At 49.7% G+C, this 23,551-nt stretch overlaps 5 protein-coding genes across 5 annotated transcripts; 3 read left to right on the top strand and 2 right to left on the bottom strand.

Moving 5' to 3' along the window:
• Positions 1 to 952: 952 nt before the first annotated feature.
• Positions 953 to 2,026, bottom strand: EPUS_01253 (uncharacterized protein; the record flags this gene model as incomplete). The annotated part of the gene is made up of 1 exon (XM_007788546.1): positions 953 to 2,026. One exon carries the CDS (start codon positions 2,024 to 2,026, stop codon positions 953 to 955), a length of 1,074 nt encoding a protein of 357 aa, XP_007786736.1.
• Positions 2,027 to 5,104: 3,078 nt separating this feature from the next.
• EPUS_01252 (uncharacterized protein) lies at positions 5,105 to 8,461 on the bottom strand (the record flags this gene model as incomplete). Its single annotated transcript, XM_007788545.1, has 2 exons — positions 5,105 to 6,862; positions 6,926 to 8,461. The coding sequence occupies 2 exons, from the start codon at positions 8,459 to 8,461 to the stop codon at positions 5,105 to 5,107; spliced, it is 3,294 nt and encodes a 1,097-aa protein (XP_007786735.1).
• A 1,953-nt stretch (positions 8,462 to 10,414) lies between these two features.
• On the top strand, positions 10,415 to 11,689 carry EPUS_01251 (60S ribosomal protein L4-B; the record flags this gene model as incomplete). Its single annotated transcript, XM_007788544.1, has 4 exons — positions 10,415 to 10,524; positions 10,576 to 10,670; positions 10,727 to 10,877; positions 10,927 to 11,689. 4 exons carry the CDS (start codon positions 10,415 to 10,417, stop codon positions 11,687 to 11,689), a joined length of 1,119 nt encoding a protein of 372 aa, XP_007786734.1.
• A 2,386-nt stretch (positions 11,690 to 14,075) lies between these two features.
• On the top strand, positions 14,076 to 16,838 carry EPUS_01250 (uncharacterized protein; the record flags this gene model as incomplete). Its single annotated transcript, XM_007788543.1, has 3 exons — positions 14,076 to 14,455; positions 14,875 to 15,772; positions 15,828 to 16,838. The coding sequence occupies 3 exons, from the start codon at positions 14,076 to 14,078 to the stop codon at positions 16,836 to 16,838; spliced, it is 2,289 nt and encodes a 762-aa protein (XP_007786733.1).
• A 1,300-nt stretch (positions 16,839 to 18,138) lies between these two features.
• On the top strand, positions 18,139 to 20,442 carry EPUS_01249 (uncharacterized protein; the record flags this gene model as incomplete). The annotated part of the gene is made up of 1 exon (XM_007788542.1): positions 18,139 to 20,442. The coding sequence occupies one exon, from the start codon at positions 18,139 to 18,141 to the stop codon at positions 20,440 to 20,442; it is 2,304 nt and encodes a 767-aa protein (XP_007786732.1).
• Between the last annotated feature and the right edge of the window lie 3,109 nt (positions 20,443 to 23,551).

Genomic DNA, 23,551 nt, shown 5'->3' with positions numbered 1-23,551 from the left:
CATAGCAGGAAGTTCAGACAACGCCCCTAACACAAAAGCAAGGACGACAGCCAGTAACGCTCCTCGCAGGTAGGGTAGAAGCGCAACATTGTCCATGCCATTGAGAGGGTGGAGCGAGATGGTAGGCGGCGGAGTGCGGCGTGTGGGGGTTGGAGATGGAGAGGGAGCTCAGGAGCTCGGGAGCTCTGGACCTCGGCTTCGGGCATCACTGATAAGCCGTTCAAGCTGCCTGTCAGTTGGTACCAGTTGGTACCTGTTGTACCTGTTCAAACCAATGTCGTGGTAGGTATCTCATGGTATCTTGGATCACTGCATGTAAGCAAATTCCGCCAAGCACTGCTACAATGTCTGCCAAGAAGTCCGAAATGAGTCTGCAGCGAGCTTGAGCTTCATCTTCATCTTCATCCCCATATGGCCTGTGTAGAGACCGCCCTGGATGATAGCCGGGTATGGAATGGGTATGGGCTGAGAGTCTGCTATCCAGAAGCCTGAAACAAACCTACAAACTCGAACACTGCTTGGCCAAGTCTCCAGCTTGGTGCATTCTTCAGCTCATTCAAAGAGGACAGTGAAGACGTGATGCGGAAGCTGGGGTGATGGAGGGAAGGGGAGAGAGGAAATCTATCTATCTATAACCCCAGGCTGGGGGGTGGGGGGGAACCTTATCGAAGTGTAGAAAAAAAAGAAAAAGGGGCGTGACCAAGTGGGTGGGTGGATGAATGTTTTCAAATCGTTCCAATTCTCACTACTGTACAGGATCTATCTGTCTTTGACGGAACAAAACAGTTTCCATCTGCCTATCCTATCCTATCCTGCTCTATCCAGGAGGGGATGGCCAAATACCAAACCAAGACACCAAGTGGTTCGAGGCAGGATGACCCGCGCGCGCGCAGACAATGCAGAAATGACAGTTTTGCCTTCCCAAAGCGACGGCAGCGAAGAGAGAGCGCGCTTAAGCGCCGAATGAAGCAGCTCGCTTGACGGCCGCCATCTGAAGGTTGGACGCGTCGGAGCCAGGTGTGCATTTCATGCCGGCTGCGATTGGTATGGGGGCGGACATGACGCCCGAGGCGCAGCGGGTGAAGGAGGCTCCGTCGGCGGCGCAGACGTACATGCCCTCGGGAGAGCAGGCGGCACCCCCAGCGACGGCGGCAGGAGCAGGAGCTTGAGGAGCTGGGGCTTGAGGCGCTGGGGCTTGAGGAGCGGGAGTAGCGGCGGAGGTGGTGGCAGGAGCCGGGGCTTGATCGGCACCGGAATCGGACCCAGAGGCTGGAGTAGAGGTTGATGCAGTGTCAGCTGATGGAGCACCTGCTGCACCGCAAGAACCGACCGGCTCTCCTGGTGTGGCCTGAGAGCCTTTCACAACGTCGGCACCGGGGTCGGGGAAAGTGACGTCGTCGCCTTCGTTGGTCGAACAACCATTTCCAATGTTGGCGGTGAACATGACTGGGAGACCGGATTGTCGCTTCTTGCTGATCTTGGCCACTTCTCGCTTGGCCGCACCTCCTCCGACGCTAACTGGCGCACAGTTCATGTACATCTCGCGATTACCGATCTTGTTGAACCATGTCCAAGCCAGAGTGTATTCACCTGCAGCAGTACCCTCAGGGATCGAATATTCAATTTCTGGAAGCGGTTCCTCTGCGTTGTCTGAGAGGTTGCCAGGGGCGTCCGAAGGGCAACCTCCTTCAATGGACTTAATGACTTCCCACTGAGAATCCTTGGTGGGGAGTTTATCCTGGGTGAGGGAGATTTGGCAGGACCCACCTCCGTGGGTTGCGCCACCTTTCAATTTCAGTTTGTTGCCGGTCGGCTGCAACGCAGTCACTTTGACGGTCTGAGGCGTAATGCCTGCTTGAAATTTGCATGGGAAATCAGATCCACTATCAGAAAGAGGGGCTTGCTGGTTGTTTGGGTCTGGGTATGTAAACGGCACCGGCTCAGTCATGACAACGTGCCCATGAACACTGGCAGCCAGGAAAGCAAGGATGGCAACAGCCTGTTTGGCGGAGATCGTAGAAAGCATCTTCGATATCAGGATTGTAGTGGATGTGGGCGTGATGATTGGTTGTTTGTGTATTTGGAAAATTGATCTTAGTGGTTAAGATTGAGGGGTTGGTGAATGTGTTTGATGAGAGGGTGTAGCAAAGGAATGGAGCTCCGTGCCTGACGAAGGTATTGATAGCTTGGGTGAAGGCTGAAGGCTTCTTTGTTGGACAATGAGTGAAACTGCCTTTGTGAAAAACAGGACCAGAGTGATCTTTTGTTGTGTAAGGAATGAATGCTGCTCTATTGATTGAAAGCCGAACAATGCTTTGTTAGATAAGACTGAAGATTGCTTTGCAATACCAGATTGCGCTAGAACAATGGATTAGTGACTGGAATTTAAAGAGTCTGAACTGTGGGAACATCGACAGAGGCGCTGGTAACGGAGATTATATAGGAAGTATCCCTCCTCCTGGGCCAAGAGTTGATTCATTTGCTCGTTTCTCAAGAGGATGCTGTGACAAACAAATCTAACGTGAATCGGACCTTGCGGTGTCTTGCACAAGAGATTGCGACGTTGATAGCATGGAGAATAGGGGGGAATTGTAGCGGAGGCAGGCTGCCTTAACAAACGAAACAATGGCAGCGTACCTGGACAATAATCGAGTCTTTCTTTTTGACCTATCAAGGAGTGGAATTTGACTTCTGGTAGAGTGGAAGGATCGTGGAGTCTGCGGGAAGCGAGACTGTAAATGCAGGAAGTCAAGAAAGAAGGCAATGCAAACACGGGCCTGGCCGGCGCAAGAAATGTACGAGCAACGAGGAATGTGCAAGAGTGAGCTGATGAAGGAGAGCAAAACACATCTCGAGACGGAGAGGAGCCAATTCTTATACAGGCAGAAAAGACCATTCCCCTTAAGTGGTGCGCGGAACTGGCGTTTGCCTGACAGCGCACGAGAGACAAGACTGATTGGACAGGAGCATTATGCAGATGGGCTACATCATCTTGCCGAAGCGCAACCCTTGCCAACCCAAGAGTCGGTCTCGTTCCGATGCCACTGCAGGGAGCCACTGAGCGGGTAGAGTGTGGTCATCGATCTCGCTTCTGAAGCAAAGCAGGGGCTTTCAGTGTGATTCTGGAGCGACGGCAGCAAGGGTGTGACAGCTTCGCGTGTGGTACCTGCATTGATCATCATGATAATTGGCTATGGTATGCGGTGCTACTGTCAGGGGGCAGATTTACTACTATGTAATGGTTGTTCGCGATGACAGCAGGAATTGCCCCTGAGAGGCGAGAGAGTGAATAATTACTACGAATTGGACAGACCGCTCCAGTGGGAGAATGAGCACTAACTGCCACTTACTGCGTAGTAGATAATAGTGTGAAGAAAATATCGTTTCTCCCTATCGATAGAACGGCGATTCAGGGGGAGAAAGGGGACCCACTGTGGGGATAGGGAAGACAATGGGGGCTGGACGGAAGCCAGTGGATGAGCCTAGTCCCAGTTATTACTGGCTGCCGGCCCTAGTTCGGTCTGGTCAAACATCCCGGCCTCATCAATGCTACAAGATGAGTGGTCACTGCGCATCTCTGAAACGCCAACGCCAACATCAGCCTCAAAACTCAGCGCATCTACTGGCCATCCACCCCTTGCAAATTCTACTCGCCGCAAGGCACATCTCCGCTCATCGATTGAGCGGTTACCAACGACTCGGTTTATCGGTGTGCGCTGGGACCTCAGCTGGATGTACAAATCCCATCCTAGTAGAGACTTTTAAACGAAGGTAAGATTACGAACAAAAATCCATACTGCTGGCCTTGTGAAGTGCCATCATCTCGCCGTTTCACACTCGTTCCGCAGTGACTGAAGCTGCCGTAGTGCAGCAATACAGTCTCCAGACTGGCCATCCCTAACACCTCTCGTCGGAGGCCACCCGGAAACAGACTCTTGAATCAAATTGTGGCACACATATAAGGCCTCGACCTCTCACGGCGCTCTGTACCTCATCAGTCCTTCGGCTCCGCTGCCAGGGCCGTTGACAAAGGTGATTCGTAGTCACCACGGGATGAGACTTATGGATCTAAAAGTCTTAGCATCATCCCGCGTCCCAGTGGTGCAAAACGTTTCATCAAACATATTTCCGAGAGAAAAGGTCGGTGGGTCCAGCAGTCGAGACTCTCCTGAAAGTTGGTTCTGCCAGGTATGGGTCTAGCTGGCTTGCTTCGTATTCTATGGCAACGAGTGACTTCCTCGGATTCTGCGTTTCAAGCTGGTTGATCGGAAGATACCTGCACAGTACATGTTTCTCCACGGGATTGGTGATAGGACAGTGATTAGCTGATTCGGGTGCCTCTCCTCGCTACTCGTACCTCTTCAAGCGACATTTCCTTGCACCGGGCTCATGGACAATTCAGGACGACTCTTTCCTGCTGGTCGAACGAGCACTTATTCCGCTCCTGGAGGGTCCCATGTGCTTGAGGGTTCACTGGTACCCTGTATAGTCTCATCGGAACTATTGTAAGACATCCCCCACAAGCTCAATGAATAATACCCCAAACAATAATAACAGAATCTTATCCGTTTGGTCCTGAGTACACAATGCTCTGGATATGGGCAAATATGCGTGTAATGTCCAGCTGATACTCCGCGCTACTGACACCAAGATTCCTTGATCCGGTGTTATTACAACTTCCAGATTTGAGTACATCCCTAGACCCGTGCCTTATGCCCAGTATATTGTTCGGACGGCATAATATCCTCATAGCACCTCGTCAGTCATGGTAGCCAGATGGGTGGGAGATCGAAGCTGCACAAGCAACCTGGTATTGCAGTCTGCCTTGATGTTCCATTACTACCAAGACACAGCCAAGCCAGTCCGTTTCGTCCTCTTAACCGCCTTCCATCATGCAACCAGCTTCCCATGCGAGTTGTGCCCAAAGGTAGTCCATACTATCTGTAGTATCGAGGTCAACTTCCATGCCTCAAAGCGTCGATGTCCCAAAGCGATAGCACATGAGGCAAAGTAGGTGATCGGACTTGCTAAAGACAAGAGAAGCGCCACAAACCGCGTTGGAAAGCAACAAGACCCTTGACTCTTTTAGGGCCAATCTCCTTGCTCAGAGCTGCCAGACCTTCCACTTCGATCTTCGTCTTATACCCTCGCTATTCACCAGTGAGTGCACGAATGGTTCTCTTTCAATGCCAAGGTGGACATGACCATCAGTGCCAACAAACTTGCCAAAGCCGAACCTCCTGTCACTATTCTTCAGATGCTCGACAAGTTCTTCCGGCGCAGTGCCCAGTTCAGCCTCTTCAGCAAGCTCTTGAGCAAAGTGGCTAGCGGCGAACAAGGCAATGTTGCTCGCAATGCTTGTAGGCATTCGCGGCAGAAATGGCTTCGGCATCCTCAAGTAGACGTTCAAGATAACCAAAATGTCCACACAAAGAATCACAACAGCAATTTTGTACATGACACCAGAGAGAAATATGCGATTGACGACAGTGACTTTCTGGCCTATAATCTTGATAGGCTCTTGGGATCTCACAAAGGCATCCTTGTTGATAGCTAGAACCACAGCAAAAAGACGCCTAAACACAGCGCTCACATGATATCCTAGCTCGATACCATCCGGTAGGGGCTTAGTAGGATCGATCAACGCGTCAGATTCGGTGAATTTTGTGACAAAGAAGGACATCCAGTATCTTGCTCGAACGTCTTTGTGCCATGTTAGCAAGTCGTCAGGGTATGAAAAGAGATATTCCAATTGCTCGAAGACTCCGTCCGAGATTGTACTGCTCATGACAAAGCTGGAATTGGGCAACTCGATGGCACTCAGCACGTGGCCCTGTGGACTGACTGTAAGATTGTAACTGGCGGCATAACCGCGTGGTTTGCAGACCAAAACCAATTTTTCGAGTGATACTGAGGTCGTGTTCGCTGTGGGACTTGTCGTCAAACCAAGGTTTTCGGTTGTCGCTGGCGTATTAACAATAGCAAGCCTGTCACTAAGAGAGATATTTGCCCTAGCCCATAGTCCAAGAAACTGATGTGCACAAGCAAACTTGTTCTTATATTCCCTGCTGAAGCCCGGTATGGGATGCAAGAAAGTCTCAAGCGCGTTCTGCCCTACAGGGTTCCCAGACACAAATATTTGAGTAGTGGGGTGATTCCCGTCGGAGAAGATCACGGTGTCATCTGTCATCGCCATAGGAGCGAAGCACTCTGCCTTTGTACCATTGGAGAAAAACTCCGTTGTGTGAAACCCAATTTGTGTAGCATCTGAATTCAAAAAAAAGTTGTAGGTATGATTACCCTGAAATTCCGTAAGGACACTACAATCAGTGAAACCTTCGAACCCTAACGTGGTCAAGCGGTAACTCAACGTTTCATTCTGGGTAAATGGGAGATTGACTGGAAGATAGAAGCGCTCATTCGTAGTCCAGGGTGGCAATGGAGTGCCTGCCGTAATGCTTGACAGCAAGACCTGAAATGGCTCACCACTAATCCCTGCAACTGACGCCGTGCTTGTCTCGAAGCTCTGTGAGGCCTTGATTACCGACATATTTAAGGCGGGCAAGCAAGATTGAGTGGTATCGAAATCTGTAGGTATCATGGTCTCCCGAACGATGAATACACCGCTCAAGGCTATGGTGAGTATATTCGCTAGAATGGCCACAGAACTTAGACTCGCAAGCCGAAAGTGTCGATTCCGAATAGCCACGATGAGGTTCAGCTGTGGCGGCAGAGATGTATATTTCTGTAGAAGTGTTCTGGACGCTTCTGCAGATCCTCTCCTTAGGTCTTCAAATGGCTGAAGAAAGCAGAGATAGCGGCACACCACAACGAGAAAAGACTCCAGGAAGGTGCCAAAGACCTAATACATGCATCAGCTGTACCAGCACGCAATCACATTGGGGAGCAACGGAGGGAAGCTTACTGTTGGTATGTAATACAGAATAATTTGCTGAGCGACTGTTCTCTTAAAAGGGAGCGGTAATCCTTGGTAAATACGTGTCCATGTCTCCAAAAATACAAGTGCGGCCAATGCAAGGAAGAGACCCAGCGCAATCACAATGCCCGTAGGGAGCTTGAGTTCGCTGGGCCATAGGGTGTGGCTCTTCAGATACTTGCCTCCTCCCAGCCCAATTGCATTGAGCTTGCTGCCCTCCGTCACATTGTCAATGTGTTGCTCATCGCCGATCGAGTCCAGTGACAAGGAGAGCGCCCCATCGCGGTTTCGTAATATAGCTTGCCGGTGCTCTAAGCTAGAGACATAATGCTTCTCCATATCTAAAGACTTGAAGTAATTGAGGACATTGCGATTTGATGCTAGGGCTGCTAGAAATGCGATCGAAGTAGGATCAGATTCGAACGGTAGGAACATGTTGTAGTAGATGCCAGCAAGAGCGGCAATCAGTAAAGCGACCAACCCCATAAATGCTTGGACTGTGCGCGTGACAGTAGGGACAAGTTGCACACTTCGAATGGAAAAGGTGTGGATGGCGGACGAAGATGTCTCAGACGATATAGACGGTGTGATTACGGTGCTCACCGCTAAGGCGAAAAACAGTTGATGGGCACTGCGAAAGGCAGCATCGATGGCCTCTGTATTGTTAATGAAAGCCTCAAAGGGAAGATCCTGCCCGCCTATCGCAATGCCGGCGAGAGGTGAAGCTAATGGCGGGTATCCTCTTTGTGATAGTCGAAATCCTTGTGCCAATAGTGTATCTTCCGCGACATCAAATGGACGAGGTGGTTTTTGTTGTAGAGATGTATAATTTTTTCCGGTACCTGGTGCGATACCCCGCGAGATAATAGATTCTAGAAACGTGGCATCAAATACATCCGTGGGTAGAGCAGTCTGTGGTCCAAGGACCGAAGTCTGTAAGACTCTTCCCTCGGGGATAGACACGTTTGCCTGTACTGGCTGCGAATAGTATTTGATCTTGCAAAGCCTGGTAACTAGGGCAGAAGGGTCTTTAGGTGACTCGTTCTCTTTCCACACGATGAAGTATTTGTTGCAGACCATTTTCTGATGGCCATTTTGGCTGCCATTTCCGAGTGTAGAGCTGATGTCAGCCTTTTGCCTGCAGCCTTGGCCATCATCAACCACGAAGACATCACCACCCTCGCCCTGTACAGCATCGACAGAAGCTGGGGTTGAACAGTTTAGATCCGTACCGTAGAGGGTCGTGTTCCCCATTAGAGTAGCATTTTTGGCGGCTAATTCCAGACCGCGCCAGGAGAAAGGAGCAAGAGCAAACTGCCGCGTAGTAAAGGGCGGTAGGGTCTGTCCTAGCCATGTCACACCGTATGCCGTGCTATGCAGTTTCGCATTGAGAAGGTTTGCTTGCAGAGGTGGGGCTAACAATCGCGCGGGCGGCGAGACTGACACGTTATGCGCTATTGTAGCCGAAGCTACTCTGAAGATACCACTCTGCAAGGGCGTCACAATCCAGAGGATTAGGGCCATTGTTAGGGATGCAGACAAGACTGCCCAATGCCTATATCTCGTACCAGTATCCCACCTCCATTCTGCAGGACGTTATTCACTTACCTTCTTCTAGCAGCCCTGAAAGGTATCCAAGCTAGAAACTCGGTAGGATATTGTAGCAAGAGCGGGCTTCGAACATGTTGTTTCCTAGCATTGATTAGTTGGTACCATGGCTCCAGTCTTTTGACATCCAGGTCCACCCAGCTCCACCATATCGAGTAAGTAACAGCGATCAAAGTTGGGAAAAAGAAATGGAGAAACGTTGATGCCTCGGAGAACGTATCTCGGCTGGTGGCAAACGCAACCCCATGATTGGCGTTACTGAGTCGCTGAAGGTACTCCAAGAGGCCAATGATTCCTAGAGTGAACAACATTGTCGACAGAAGAACGGCGGGATGTAGAGTCCACGGCCTCCATTTCGCGAAGGTAACCTGGCTGGACGAGGACTGTGCTCTTGCTCTTGCTCTATTGGTCTGCAATGATCGCTCGGAGAAATACCTCCGGCTCAATTGAGAAGTTGAGGAGGTCGTGAGATGTTCAACTGGAAAGCTCATGTTAGGCGATCAAAGCAAGGACCGAAGCCAAACCAAAAAAAGAGGAAGGTGTCTGTAGAAATGGAGATGAGAAGTTTTTATGGACAACGCACTAGGTATTTATACCGCTGCAACGCGTGAAAGACCAGACTCATCAGAACCGTTGTGATGCTGTTCCAGCATGTTTCTTGAAGCTGCCAGATTTGCCTCGTACCGGATTGGCAGTTGCAATAAGTGAAACTAAGACATGATCGTCTTTTCGGCAGCATGAGACATCCTAAGGAAATCGACATCTAAGTGAAGGTGAGGTTGGTGAAGCTGAAAAAACTAAAGGATCGCCAGGGTCGGTGGAGCCCACGTAGACATCGTTCGGACCATGTTCCGTACACAAATATGAATGAAACCTAGAAGCGGGTACCCAGGGGTGCTAAATATTGCATGGTTGCGGTAAATTGTAAGCGCGCAAAACATAGATAGGTCTCGCATAAGATGCACTCCTGGTAGGAGAACAACAGTCGCAGGTTGTCTTAGCAGGAGTCCCAGCCTCCAAGGTTAAACCCACAAGTTGGCAGCACGCTGGAAACCATCTGAGAGCGGCCAGTGGCCACTAAAAGGCTTTGGCAAGTGAGAATGACCTCTGTGGCTAACCTCTGCCTCTTTTCCGATCCAGTTAGCGCAGGATTTGACAAAGTTTACTTGATTCAATGACTAGGTACCTTTCTTTGGTCTCTTGAAGATGAGATAGATCCTGGCTGACAAATGAATTGGATATAAATGACACTCAGTAAGGAGAAATAGATTGCGCCTATGAACAGACATGGGACTTACATTTGCTAGCGTGTCTCCGTTCAGATTAGAGAGCGGGAATGAAGGCAAGCTTGATCGGGAGAAGATATTCAAATTGAGACGGGTTCTAGGACTTCTCTGTTACAGCTATCCCCTGTCAGATCGCTAATGCTGATAGTGCTAGAGACTAATGGCACTCAGTCTCACTTCTGGTAACCATTCAATGGTAGCAATGCGAATTCCCGAAACAAGTTTGGCCCAACGACAAGGTAATGCTGAGGAGTATCTGGTCATGGTCAGGCAATTGAGAGAGTGTAATGCACAGGCAGACATAGATGTGTGCAGGACCGTGTGATACTCGGGCTTAGTTTCCAGCAACTTTGTCTCTGTGTATAACTCATTGAGCAAAAACCATAAGCTGCTTTCCGGCGGCACCTCGGGCTCCCGATGGGGATTGGTCAAGATGCCGTATTAAGTTAATCGGCTCTGGGGCTTAGGGCTAATACTGCACACAGATGCTTAGTGCCAAGAAGGCCAATTTGGAGATATCACCTCAACTCCACAACATCTATCACCATAACCTGCGGCTTCGGGTATTACACAAACTCTCAAGATGACGACTCGCCCTACTGTGACCATCACTTCGGCGGATGGTACTGACAGTGGCTCGACTCACCCCCTGCCAGCAGTCTTCTCCTCGCCGATTCGACCAGACATTGTACAGTATGAATGATATGATTGCGTCAGAGTTGACACGTTACTGACGGATCAAAGGACTGTCCATACTGGCATGGCAAAGAACAAGCGACAACCATACGCAGTTAGCGAGAAAGCCGGAGAGCAGACTTCGGCAGAATCTTGGGGAACCGGTGAGCTGCAACCGAAGTTCAAAAGAAGAGCGCCGAGAAATCTAATTCTGCTACAGGTCGCGCTGTTGCACGTATCCCGCGAGTCTCTGGTGGCGGTACGCATCGTGCTGGACAAGCCGCCTTTGGTAACCAATGTCGCTCTGGTCGAATGTTCGCACCCACTAAGGTCTGGCGGAAATGGCATCAGAAGGTCAACTTGGGTCAAAAGTGAGAAGCAAGTATTGCAAAGAAGTTAAGATATACTAACGAGCCCTAGACGCTTCGCCACTGCTTCAGCTATTGCCGCCTCATCAGTTCCAGCTCTTCTCCTCGCTCGCGGCCACCGCATTTCTACTGTACCCGAAGTTCCCCTTGTAATCGATTCGAAAACATTTGAAGGCGCAGCGATTGTCAAGACTTCTGCTGCTGTGTCTCTACTAAAGGCCGTTGGTGCGGGTCCGGACGTCGTTAAGGTGCAAAAGTCTCGCAAGCTACGGGCTGGTAAAGGAAAGATGCGAGGACGTCGTTATCGTCAAAGACGTGGTCCACTAGTTGTTTACAACCCGGACACAGATGGCAAGGAACTGGTGCGGGCTTTCCGAAATATCCCAGGTGTCGAGACTTCGTCTGTCTACGCACTCAACCTTCTTCAGCTGGCGCCGGGTGGTCATCTAGGCCGATTCGTCATCTGGACCTCCAGTGCCTTTGCTGCTCTCGATGACATCTACGGATCTACCACTGCTCCTTCGGCCCTCAAGAAAGACTTCCTGTTACCTTCCAACGTGGTATCAAATGCCGACATCACACGCCTCATCAACTCATCCGAGGTCCAGTCTGTTTTGAGAGAGCCGAGGGGCTATCCTACAACAAAGCGTTCTGGAGTACAGAAGAAGAATCCTCTGCGCAACAGACAGGTGTTACTGAGACTGAACCCATATGCGTCTGCTTTCTCAAAAGAAAAACTTGGTCAGAAGAGCATCGAACAGGAAAATCCCAAGGGCGCTGGGGAGGAGTTCACCAAGATCCTGCATGAGAACTAGAGGTGCGGAGAATTAGCTCAAGTCCTTACGCGATATTCAGTCAGCCAAACTCTCTGGGTGTGGGTCTTTGACTTAGGAGAAGCTTGACATCAGACATTGCCTTTTTGAGAAATTGCAAGGCAGATCCTGTACAGGGCTTTCCCGCTGCAATTGATTGATTGATGAGGCTCAGCCTTGGCTTGCGACAATGCAAGTACACAGTATCCTGTTCATTTTGTGGACCAGTTTACTTCGTAATCAGGTAACTGCACTTTCATCAAAGCACGCCCTCTACGTCACCGGCTTGCCTTCCATTCTTCACCCTGCATCAAGCATGAGAAGTTCAAGCCCCTCGTATGGCCGGGAGTGACATTAATTACACAGCTGTAGACTAAGAGCGCCTTGTACCGTGCTGATCGAGAAGAGCTCTGCCTTCCCCGCTTGAAGTGTCTGTCCATCAGGTATCGGAGTGTGCATGTTTGACTTTCTAAGCCCCACATATCACACGTAAGCCAACCTCGGTCTCACAGCCGCTTGCTGCTATTGGGTACTAGGTAAATATGGATAAAATTGCTATAGCTAACCACTTTCGAGTGAGTTTGATATGACATCTGCCCTGGAAGAACTATGGGGATCTCCACATGCAGTACTAGTAGGATCAGCCGCGTCACATTCTTGGCTGTAGAAGATCTAAGTACTATCTGCACTACGCTTTGTCCTGGATTGGGAGGAGATACTCAGCACTAAAGATCCGCTTTGCAAACCAATCAACTCGACCATCGGCGAACAATTCAATTCTATAAACTTTGGTCAATGACGAGGCCTCGAACAGAATTGGAAGACAGTTAATGCCACCGAGTAGTGAATCATGTTGCTCAGAGGTTTGGCCGTAACTAATGCATAAATCGTGCTCAGGTAGACCATCAATATCAACAGTCCCATGTGTGGGGATATCATTGTAAAGAAAATTCTGTCAGATGCATACGTGCAGCTCCCGATCTCCTGTCACCTCGCTACTGCAGGGCCTCGCACAGGCAATCGAGTGATAGGTGTTCAATCGCCTTGCCCAGAGTCGGTCACACCATTTCTCCGCGCCTCTCGTACCCCAGTTCTGAAACGGCACGATAGCTTCGCTTCTTGCGGAGTGACGGGATGGGAAGACACCGAACATCGAACCGAGAAGGATGGACTTGTCAGGGCTGAGCTACATCAGGTTCCTTCACCTGTCACAGCGTCAGAAAAAGCGGCAAACAAGGACCTACCCAGCCACACGGGACACTAAAGCCGGATCTCCTGGCCGATGCAGCATGACGGGCAACATCATAGCACCAACTGTTTCACAAAAACAGTTATATTTGATGTATGCAGGTTTATTGGACAGACTAAATTACAAGTGACCCCCCAAATAGTCGTCGATCCTCTGCTCCATCCAGATGCGATCGAGTCCCAAGTGAGCACTCGGATGGACCGCAAAATGTCCCCTCAAGTAGCTTGGGCTTTAGCCTGTTCCCATCTTGTCATAATTTCTTCCAACCACTCATTGGGTGCCAAACCAGTTAGCTCAGCATCAGACTCTTATGGTTTTGTCAATCTTCTGTCAGCCCCGAATGTACTCCGTAGCCCAGGAAGACCTTGCCGCAGTTTGTATCAGGTTTGGCCTCAAGGAACCAGGCAGATCTGCTAGACCCCAGTTCTGTAGTCGTCACCCACCATCCACCGGGTTGAATGATCAGCATTCAGGACTGTGGTTGCATGTCGACAACTCAACCAAGACTAGGGGAATACCGACAGGGTAGGTACAAATGTCTTAACCTTATTCGATGATATCTGCGTTCCTAGCTTCGTGAGCAGTCGCCGTTGTTAACACGGCGTGGTTTGCTAAGAACTAGTGAACACAACAACAATCTTCGTTTCGGCGAACAGGAAACCTGCATTCAGTACTTGCCACGGCGAAAATGGTTTCTGGAGGCATGGTCTTGTCTATGCTTTCCCTGCATGCTGATTGTTCCCTTGAGAGGATATGGAAGATCCACGCTGTAGTCTTTGGGTGGATAAACTTTAGAGGCTGCACACCTGGCATTTGGTGCCATTCACCAATGGGATATTTCCTCATGGGCTAAGAGATGTGAGGAGGCGCAGACCATTTGATTGTCGTCTGAAAGTTACGGGATCGCTCGGGAAGCCTGGTATTGATATTGAACCTCTAGAAGTCCAATCCTTATGAACCATCAAATCTGCGCTTCGATACTGTGTCGAAAATATACATTGACCTAGGTTGACTACATAGATGATAACCGCACGCTCTTCAAGGAACGATAAGCTGTCCTTCGCAAAATTACCTGTTCTCGAAGCACGAGTTCTCTGCCGACTGTGTACCAGTTTGGCGACATAACCATTTCCCCCCAATATGAGCAATAATGGGTGGCCGCAAACCGCAGCCCACGAGAGGCTATCACGACCGCATTCAGAACACGGACCAAGTATGAGATTACCTGGCGTCCGGCAATTGCTACAACCTGATGTGTTCGTCGGTCCCGACCCTTCCACTCTGACTCCACAGCATCATCCAGAGCAACCTCGTTCAATTTTACCGACCACAACGTTGAGCTCCGCACATGATTTTCTGTCACTGTCGAAACGCGCCTCAGAAAGTAGCATCAAGGGTTTACAGTCGGATCCGTTTGAGTCGATGACGTCGAGTCCTCCCTCTATGCGGACTTCGAGCTCTGACGCCTTGATTCCCATACATCACCAAACACCCACTTTCATGCAAGCCCCCCCACAGCAGTATGCACAGATTTCTCCTCTTGAAGCAAACCTCCTTAGCCCTCGGTTCCACCAATCCAACATAGCTCGAGCCAATCCTTATGGACGTCATTCTCCAGGAAACAGTCCTGCAACAGGTACATTGGATTATAGAGCTATTAGAGGACAGAATTCTCCCTCCCATGCACCGGGTAGAATCTCTGGAGAACCGTGGCATGAAGCGGTTGCGCATCCAGACCCAGGATTAACCAAAGCAGGAAAACCCAGGAAGCGTTTAGCCCAAGCCTGCATCAATTGCCGGCAAAAGAAGATCCGCTGTCACCCAAATCCGGATCTAATGAAATGTGCTCAATGCGAGAAAACACAGACTGACTGCAGGTTTGAAAGTGGGTGTGTGCTCTGCATGTGGATCTAAGAACAAGAGGCTGATCCGAATCCAGGTCGCGGGATGCCCTCTCAAACCGTAACAGAGAGCGTGGCCCTCAACCCAATTCGGCACTTTGCGTAATATCACCGGACTTAATAAGTACCGGCGCAAACTCTGCCGACGGTAGCGATCAGAACGAACCCAAACATCAACCAACGTCACGTCGTATGACAGCAGAGAAGCATCAAACAATCACTTACCCTGCATCAAGTGCAGCTCCTGACTACGGCGAAAAGGTTATGAAGCGGCCAGAGCAAAGGGTGGATTCAAGACAAGATTGGCGGGAAACAATGAAATCACCACCAGGAAGGCTGCGGTCGTCAGACGCCTCATCACCGATATTGGACTCGCCACCAGTATTCGACATGATGGAAAAATTAGGTCTTCAAGCGGCGGACTGGAACTTAGATCCTTATCCAATATCGCCAGTGACGAAGGGATACCTGGATCTCTACTTTGCCCACGTCAATCAAGGTATATATTATATATTCCCAAAGGGCCCATTCCTTACATGGGTTGGCGATCGTCGCGAAAAGACGCTTGATGATAAGATGCTCCTGTATGCTATGATTTCAATGGGATGTAGCTTTTCAACCCACAAGGAGAGCGTTGTGCATGGTAAGAGAATGCTGCAACTTGCTCGTTATGCGGAGCAAAACAGCGTTGGAAGGTTCACGTTGCAACTGGTCCAAACCAGGTGGATACTAAGCTTGTTGAAGTTTTCGCTGGGAGACTTTAGCGAGGCGTCGGACTACTGCGGCGCTGCGGCGAGAGGGGTATGCGAGTTGAAGTTCAACACTGAGTATGGTGTTGTCGAACGACTTAACACACATGGATGCGAATATGGCCTTGATAGGAGGACAATGGCGGAGTGTCAAAGGAGGACTTTCTGGTCGGTATACCTCTTGGAGGTAGGTGCCCTCTCTTGCGAACTTGATGTTTTATTCTCAGCTAACTCTTTAATAGCGATGCAATGGCCTATGCTCTGGCCTTCCGCCCATGCTGCAGAACGAAGATTGTTTTATCCGCGTTCCTTGCAGCGAAGAGTTGTACGAAAACCAAGACATTCCAGTAACTCCATTATTTGGGACGATTGACCAGAATGTAAGCTGGCCGAAGCCAGCTAGCCTGGGCACAATGTCATACCTGATCGTGATATCTTCTATCTGGGGACAAGTCTTGCAATACCTTTATAGGGAGAAGCACCGAACCTTCGAATCAGATGATGACAAGTACGAAAAGTTTTACAGCGGTAAGCAGCGGCAATTGCGAAGGTTCATCGATCGCTTACCGCCGCATTTGTTCGCCTGCAACACACAGAATATCCAGCAAGCATTGCAGGAAGGCTACGCCGAGACTTTCATATTACTTCATGCACGCTATCACACTGTTCTTATGAAATTGAATCGGCACGCACCGCACAGGGAGATGGATGAGAGTAGCTTAAGTCGAAATATAAGAGCTGCCCAGTTTCACGCTCGAGAGCTCCTGAAGTTTACTCTGTTGCTGTCGAAGGTTTATGAAGAGCAGCGCTCCTCGAAACCAGCCCGAACATTCTCGGTGCCGTTTCAAGCCTACTCCATGCTATCTGCAGTGGACATTTTAACCAGTATCGGCACGCTGGCCGATCTAAAATCTGACCTCCAACTCGTGCAAAGCAGTTATGAGGTTGTGCAGAAGCTGAGCAAGTACTGGGCTAGCGCTCAAAAGCAGCTGAAGGTGATAGCACTCCGCTTTGAGGAGATTATGAAGGCGCTGCAATGCGCGCCTAGGGAATATGCCTTCTTCGTCACGGCAGATGCCATGGAGGACCTCTTTGGCAAAGACCTGGATCTCTTCTTCGCACCGACAGTGGAGGAAAGATTCGCAGCCTTGGGCTTTCCCTTGACGATCAGCAACGAGAGTGGCGTTCTTAGAATCAACAGTCTGGACTCGGATAACGGGTGCTGTGGTATTCGAAAAGAACCCAAGTCGTGAACATGCCAGACGAATCCTGCCTATGTGGCATTCATATTTGACTTCGGCGTTATTAGTCCAGTGTGGCACAGGTGCCTAGGAGTCAGATGAACTGTGCTGACTAATCCATGGATCAGTGCAAAATAGCAAGTTGTTCTATCTAAATCACTGCGCAGAGCGTGCATTTATACGTTCAATTCGGCGATACCAAGCGAAATAGCGCGACACGCAGATACCAAAAATACATGCGGAGCTCATGCAAAACGCGTATTAGATCTGTAACAAAACGCATGTGAAACGCGTAGCAGAATAGCGCAAACTGTATTTTTGAGTTTAACAGAGTCCCAACTGGCTCATTCGTTGATTACGAGCCCTGACCTGGATAACATCATAGCTGAGCGATGCACCAGGTGTTCCAGCTGGTCAGGGTTCAGCCTCATGGTCAGGATTTCATGCTGACTCTGATAAGTGGGTAAAGGAGCAAGCGGCCCAAGGCTGCGGTTTGTGGCGCAGTGGCGCAGTGGCGCAGTGTTGTAATTACGTAGTAACTCACTTTAACCATGTGTAATCACATTAGCGGTACTGTATGCAAGTCAACAGCTGGCGCACAGAAGCAAGTTCATGAATCTTACAGGCTACAATATCGGCTGGGCCAACCTCCAAGATCATAGCCTATTGGCTAGACCACTTCTGAGTAATATATCGGTAGGATCTATCACCATGAGCCAGCTGGATGGAAGCTAATCAGTGTTACTATCTAAGTTGGTGCGGCTCCGCCGATTGCCACTGCTTTGCCAAAACAACCTTGGAGCTGCCATGTACCGTGTCTGATATTCTCACTACATATTCTTAGTACGTACAAGGCTGGTGCCTGAAGCCTTGCTGCGACACTTGAGCCACAAAGACAAACGTACGGTGCGACATGTTTGCTTGTCTATTATTTAACTACATAAATCATCCTGTTTTCTCTCCTTCTCCCATTCACAGAATCAACGCCAGCTGTGTTGAATACCAGCTGTTGCCCACGGGCTTCGTCGTAATACTTCCGTATCGACTTCTGATCAAAGTTTGTAAAATAGATCCTTGGTGGATAAGTTTGGCTTCATTTTAAGCCGCCTCGTGATCATTTTAACGTTAAAAAGGAACCTATTCGTCAATCCCTTCGCAGATCCCCGTTTCCGATATTTGGTGCGATAGATGTTCCAAGACATAGCGACAATCCGAGATTAGGAAGAAACAACTACAATTCTCCACTCTTCCAAACGATCCTTCCGTCTTTAGCCATCATCATCTCGTAGGGCGGCTGTCTCCCACGACAGGTATGGCTTTTCCAGGCCTCCATCATTTGCAACACGTTTCAAGCAACGACACCACCATTCCGGGTATTGGTCATCTTCCCACTAGCATCCTAGACGCATTCATTCCGGGCTACTCATTCATCTCTAAATACCTCCTCGATGTGTTCGGGTTCGATATCTCCATCATCGTATCTGTCCTGGTTCTCGGCTTCGCCTGTACTACAGGCGTTCATTACATTTACCGGCACTTATGGGCCAGCTTCCTGACATACTTTACCGCCAGCGTGGTTATCGATGCTTACGACATCATCTACGACAACCTTCTGTCCTGGGCTGCGGAACAAGAGGACTTGAAGCGAGTACGGTCTCTGAAGGTCCAGAGCGCAGACTACACAGACGATGTGGATGATTTGAAGGGCGACGACAATGCGGCAGCGGGCGCCATCTTCAACTTCAACAGCTGGGCAGCAAAGGTCCCACCTCGGTATGAGCCCGATACTGGCTACCACTGGTTCCGCCATAAGGGACATTGGTTTAAGTTCTCTCGTGAATTAAACAAGGTTCAAGGCGGCTGGATGGGCATGATGATTCAAGACCAAGAAACCGTCCGGCTGACCGTGCTCGGGCGTTCGACCAAACCCATCAAAGACCTCATTCTCGACACCAGAGACCGGAATCTATCGAAGCAGATTGCCAAAACTACAGTCAGACGGCCTAGTCCAAAGGAACAGCGAGGTCGAGGACGTCAGGCTTGGAACAAGGTCGCCGTACGTCCTAGTCGTCCAATGGGAACCGTGGTTCTAGACAGCAAACAGAAGGCTGCCATTTTACGTGACATCAACGACTTCTTGGATCCTGCTACGACTAGATGGTATAGTAATCGAGGCATTCCATATCGGCGAGGGATCCTGTTGTATGGTCCTCCTGGAACCGGGAAGACCAGCTTGAGCTTTGCCCTGGCTGGTGTTTTCGGTCTCGATATTTATTGCATGTCGCTTTCGGAAAAGACACTTTCGGAGGAAGACCTCATCCTTCTCTTCAACAGCCTACCCAAACGCTGCATAGTCTTGTTGGAGGACATCGACAGTGCTGGCATTGTAAGGAAGAAATCAGACACTACAAAGGAAGAAGAGAAGAGGTCTAAAGGAGAAGCAGAGGATAAGAAGGAAGACGCCAAGAATGAGAAGAAAGACGAAAGCGCGGAAACAACTGCAGCAATGATCGCCAAGGAGGTCGCCAAAGCGGTCAAATCTGCCAACGAGAGCAATGACCGTTCTGCAGGCGGACGTCCTGGCTCTTCGAATGATATGGGAATCACTATGTCCGGCCTTCTTAACGCCATTGATGGTGTTGCCTCTCAAGAAGGACGTGTTCTGATCATGACAACAAACTATCCGGAAAAACTGGACGACGCGCTCATGCGGCCTGGACGTGTTGACATGAAGATCGAATTCACACTTGCAAGCAGAATCCAGATGCGTGAACTCTTCCTTCGAATGTACTGCGTCGATTCGAGGGAAGCTGCTCGCACACCAACAAATCTGAAGCAGATTATGCCTAATATTTTGGAAGCCGGTGCCTTTGCAGATCGACCGAAAATTTCGGAGAAAAGCAACAACGAAAAGCACAGCACGTTGCTACCCTCGACAGGACCTTTACTTCCCACGCCACCTCGGAGCCCGACAACCGCAACACCCTCTCGACTCCATTCAGCTAGCAAAGCGTCGTCACAGCTCGAGCCTACCTTCTTATTACAAAGCGAACCATCGCCGGATCTCAAGGAATGGGCCGATAAGTTTGCTGACAGCCTTCCCGAGGCGACCTTCTCACCCGCCGAGGTACAAGGCTATCTGATCACACGCAAAAAGGATCCTTGGAGCGCGGTGGCTGAAGTTGCTGCATGGCGAGATGCGGAGCTAGCAAAGAAGAATGCAAAGGAGGCGCAGAGGGAGGCGCAAAAGGCTGAGACGAAGCAAGACAAGGGAGATGCAAGCGAAACTTCGAGTACGAATGAACTTGTTAAGATCGAAAAGGAAGACGCTAACGAAGAGGGTAGAGCAGGTGAAAAGCTCGCAGACAACGGTGACGGCGAAGATTTAGGTGGTGATTCTTCAAGGCCAGAAACGTCGATCCCTGCCACAGCTGAAAGTGGTTGCAGTGCTCTACTTGGGAACGTTGAGGGCGTCAGGGAGGATAGCGACGACGGCAAGAGTGGGTCTGAGGATGGTGATTCAGCTGATGGTGCTGATACGGACAGTGTGGCTGAGAGTGAGGCGAGCCAGTCTTCGGTAGAAAGCGATGAAGGAAGCGATGAGTATGTCGGGTGATATTTTGTACTACTTGAGCGAAGCGTTCCGACGTCCCGCTGTGTATCGATAGTTCGAGGCTCATAGTAATAACTCGTACAAAAATAATGCTAATCAAAATCGGCAGTCGCATACCAACTTTTCTGTCATCAAAGCTGCGCGCTAAGCGCGACACGAACATACATCGACATACATACACTGCCTCACCGCCTTAAGAGCATTGGCAGTCTATAATGGATACCATCATCTTATCCTTTTCATGCTCACGATGCCTATCCCATGCGTTATTTCTATGCATCTGGATCTAGCACATGTCGTTCTCTCATCGCTCATCGCTGGGATGGGCAACACCAATACGGATAGATATGTCAGCATGAACTTTACAGTACTACCTACGTCATAAGTGGTAGGTACGGAGTCATGCATCAGACATTGCAGTATATCAAATATGCTGATATTGGAGCGCCACTGCTACTAACTACTAGTAGTAATTATTTCCCCCACACCTTTAGTTTGGAATATCTCTAACTTAGTTTCCAGAGTCGTTCACCCAGGCTCACAGGCTAATGCCCGCCAAGCTTCAGGCGCTCCTATCACCTTTCTAGTAGCATTCCACTAACTAGTACGAGGTGAGCTAGCATGCCTTCACCCTAAGTGACTAACTTAGTGTATATCGAAGACCTTTGAATGCACACCTCCGCCTCCGTGCGAGAGTAGGTGCTTAGGTAGGTAGGTAGCCTGTGCAGCTGAATTGGCAAAAAAAAGAGATTGTATGTATGCACCTACGCGCGTGCTGCGGGTGTGCGGGTGTGCGCAATACATCACGGGGTTAGGTACGAAAGGTTGTCGTTTTGTTCCCTATCTGCCTACTTTGGCAGTACTTATCTGTACTTTCTTGGTCGTGTTTGCTCTGGCTCTGGCTCTGGTGCTAGTTGGTTATTTACAGCCCTACAGGCAGGCAGGCAGGCAGGCAGGCAGGCAGACAGACAGACAGGCAGCCCAATTACGTCAATCGGATGTTGGATGTTGGATGTTGGATATGGGATGGGCTGGGATGGGACAGGACAGGCAGCAGGGCAGGGCCGGACATGTAACCAAGTAACTGCATGATCCCTCCCTCTCACTGAGTCGTCTAGTAGTCGGTATCACTTTTACGAGTCGCTTCTTCCTCCTCTTCTTGAGAGAGAGAGGGGAGGGTCCCTCCCAAGGCAACCCTCTCAATCTGTAGAAAACGGGGCGTTACCCAATTTTCTGGCAGCCTGAGGTAGTTAGAGCTGAGAGGCAGGCAGTAAGGGAGAGCTAGCCGGTTATGTAACTACAAATACGAAGCGAAAAGTATGGTCCTCTATTCTATCAACCTCTATCCTTGGATCCGTGATCGGACTATGGTTTTGGACTGTTTCTGGTAACCGGACTGGCTGCAGAGGTGAGTCAGTGCACTGCTAGGAGAAGTGGTTACTGTTTTTGGTGTGCGGAAGGGGGGGGGGGCTCTTTATATGGTAGGACTGCTTTTCTTGTTGTTGGGTAGGATTACATAGCCTGGGGTGTCTCAAGAGTTTTGATTGAGGGTGTGATTGGTGAGTTGTGGGTTGGGTGGCTTGGTGGAGGGCGTGCAAGGGAGGCTGGAAGGCGGTGTAGTATCGTGTTGTAGGATCACGATCCTTCACGATGGAGGCAGAGGACTGGTCCAACCAGTGGCTAACCTTCCCACTGTTTCCTGTCTGTCAGTCTTTGTCTGATAGTGGTGAATAGCCAGAACCTCACAAGCTGTATTAGGAAGGAGTATGCCAGATCCCAACACATACAAGAGCTGCCATAAAACTTCTTCGGCGGATCCGTGTATTGAATCGGCACAGCCTATTCCAGTCATTCGCTCTCTCCCCGACGAGTGCTAGTACCGATCAGCCCCCGTCTGCACCTTCAATGAAGATTGTGACAGGCGATGCAATGATGATGCAATCGTAGCCTGCAGGCTGATGAAGGACTTTCAGAAATAGTGATCGGCTTCCTCAAGTATTGAATCGGCAGGGTCTGTGAATGCGCCGAGCCTGGCTGTGCCTGGTATATTAGAAGGCCCAAATCCCCTCTTTCTGAAAAATTTCTTTCTCTTTCTCATACCCTCATCATTCTATCTCTCTTTATATAGATATGGACTTCACATTCCCCATTCTTACCTCTCTACCTGGAGGCTACCAGGCATGCATACGATCACGACTATGGATCCTGCACATCTTCAAGTTCCATGGCGGTGGCGGCCGTCCGTACTTCAACTCACTCTTCATCGACTCTTGATCAACCTAACTGAAAAGTGAACGACGTCCAGCCACTCTTCATGTCTTTCATCACGCAATACCAAGGTGTACGCCTTTGCTGAAGCTCAGATTCCATCTTGCTCGCTACTATATTCTCACGTGCAGTACTGGCGGCTGCTGTGGTTCATCAGGACTTCAGATTCCACAACAATGCGATCAACAAAGAGAAGAATGAAAGGATGAAATTTCTCAGACCGTGAGCGAACGGGTGTGCACCATGAAGCTGGAACGAGTGATATCACCGAGAGTAGGAGCAGCTTTGTATGCTATCATTCTTATTTCATTTCTCATAGGGAGAAGGGGTGTGTTGTGTGACGAATTCCGCTTTGCGATCACGTTTCCAAATCCGGCTTGGCGCTAAACCCATTTCGAACTGAGGCGGCTCTGAGGAGACAGTCTATTGAGGCTCTCCTCACCACACACAAACTTGGAACATGGACGTCTGCTATTTGTTTGCTGCGAAGTGAACTTGAAGTCAATACCCCGAAGTATATATATCTATATATACAGCGCGGCGGGATGGAACCTGCAGGCCGCAGGGATCAAAGAACGCCGACGGAATAGTATATATCTCCACAACGCGGCGGGATGGAACCTGCATGCGGCGGGATCGAAGAACACCGATGGAATGAGTCCTTCGATATGACCGATTACGAAGATGAAATCGGTAACGACGATGAAGAGCGCCAGACCTATCTCACGCCTGGAAATGTCACATGGCAAGCAAACTCCCGAAACATTTCACGCCGTGGGAATCGTCGTCCTCGAGTCATACTTGAAGATAATACATTCTGCATTCCATAAGGAAAACCTTATCA

This window comes from Endocarpon pusillum (genome assembly GCF_000464535.1).
Source record: "Endocarpon pusillum Z07020 unplaced genomic scaffold C720987, whole genome shotgun sequence".
NCBI lineage: Eukaryota > Fungi > Ascomycota > Eurotiomycetes > Verrucariales > Verrucariaceae > Endocarpon > Endocarpon pusillum.
This window is presented reverse-complemented; position numbering and strand designations above follow the sequence as displayed.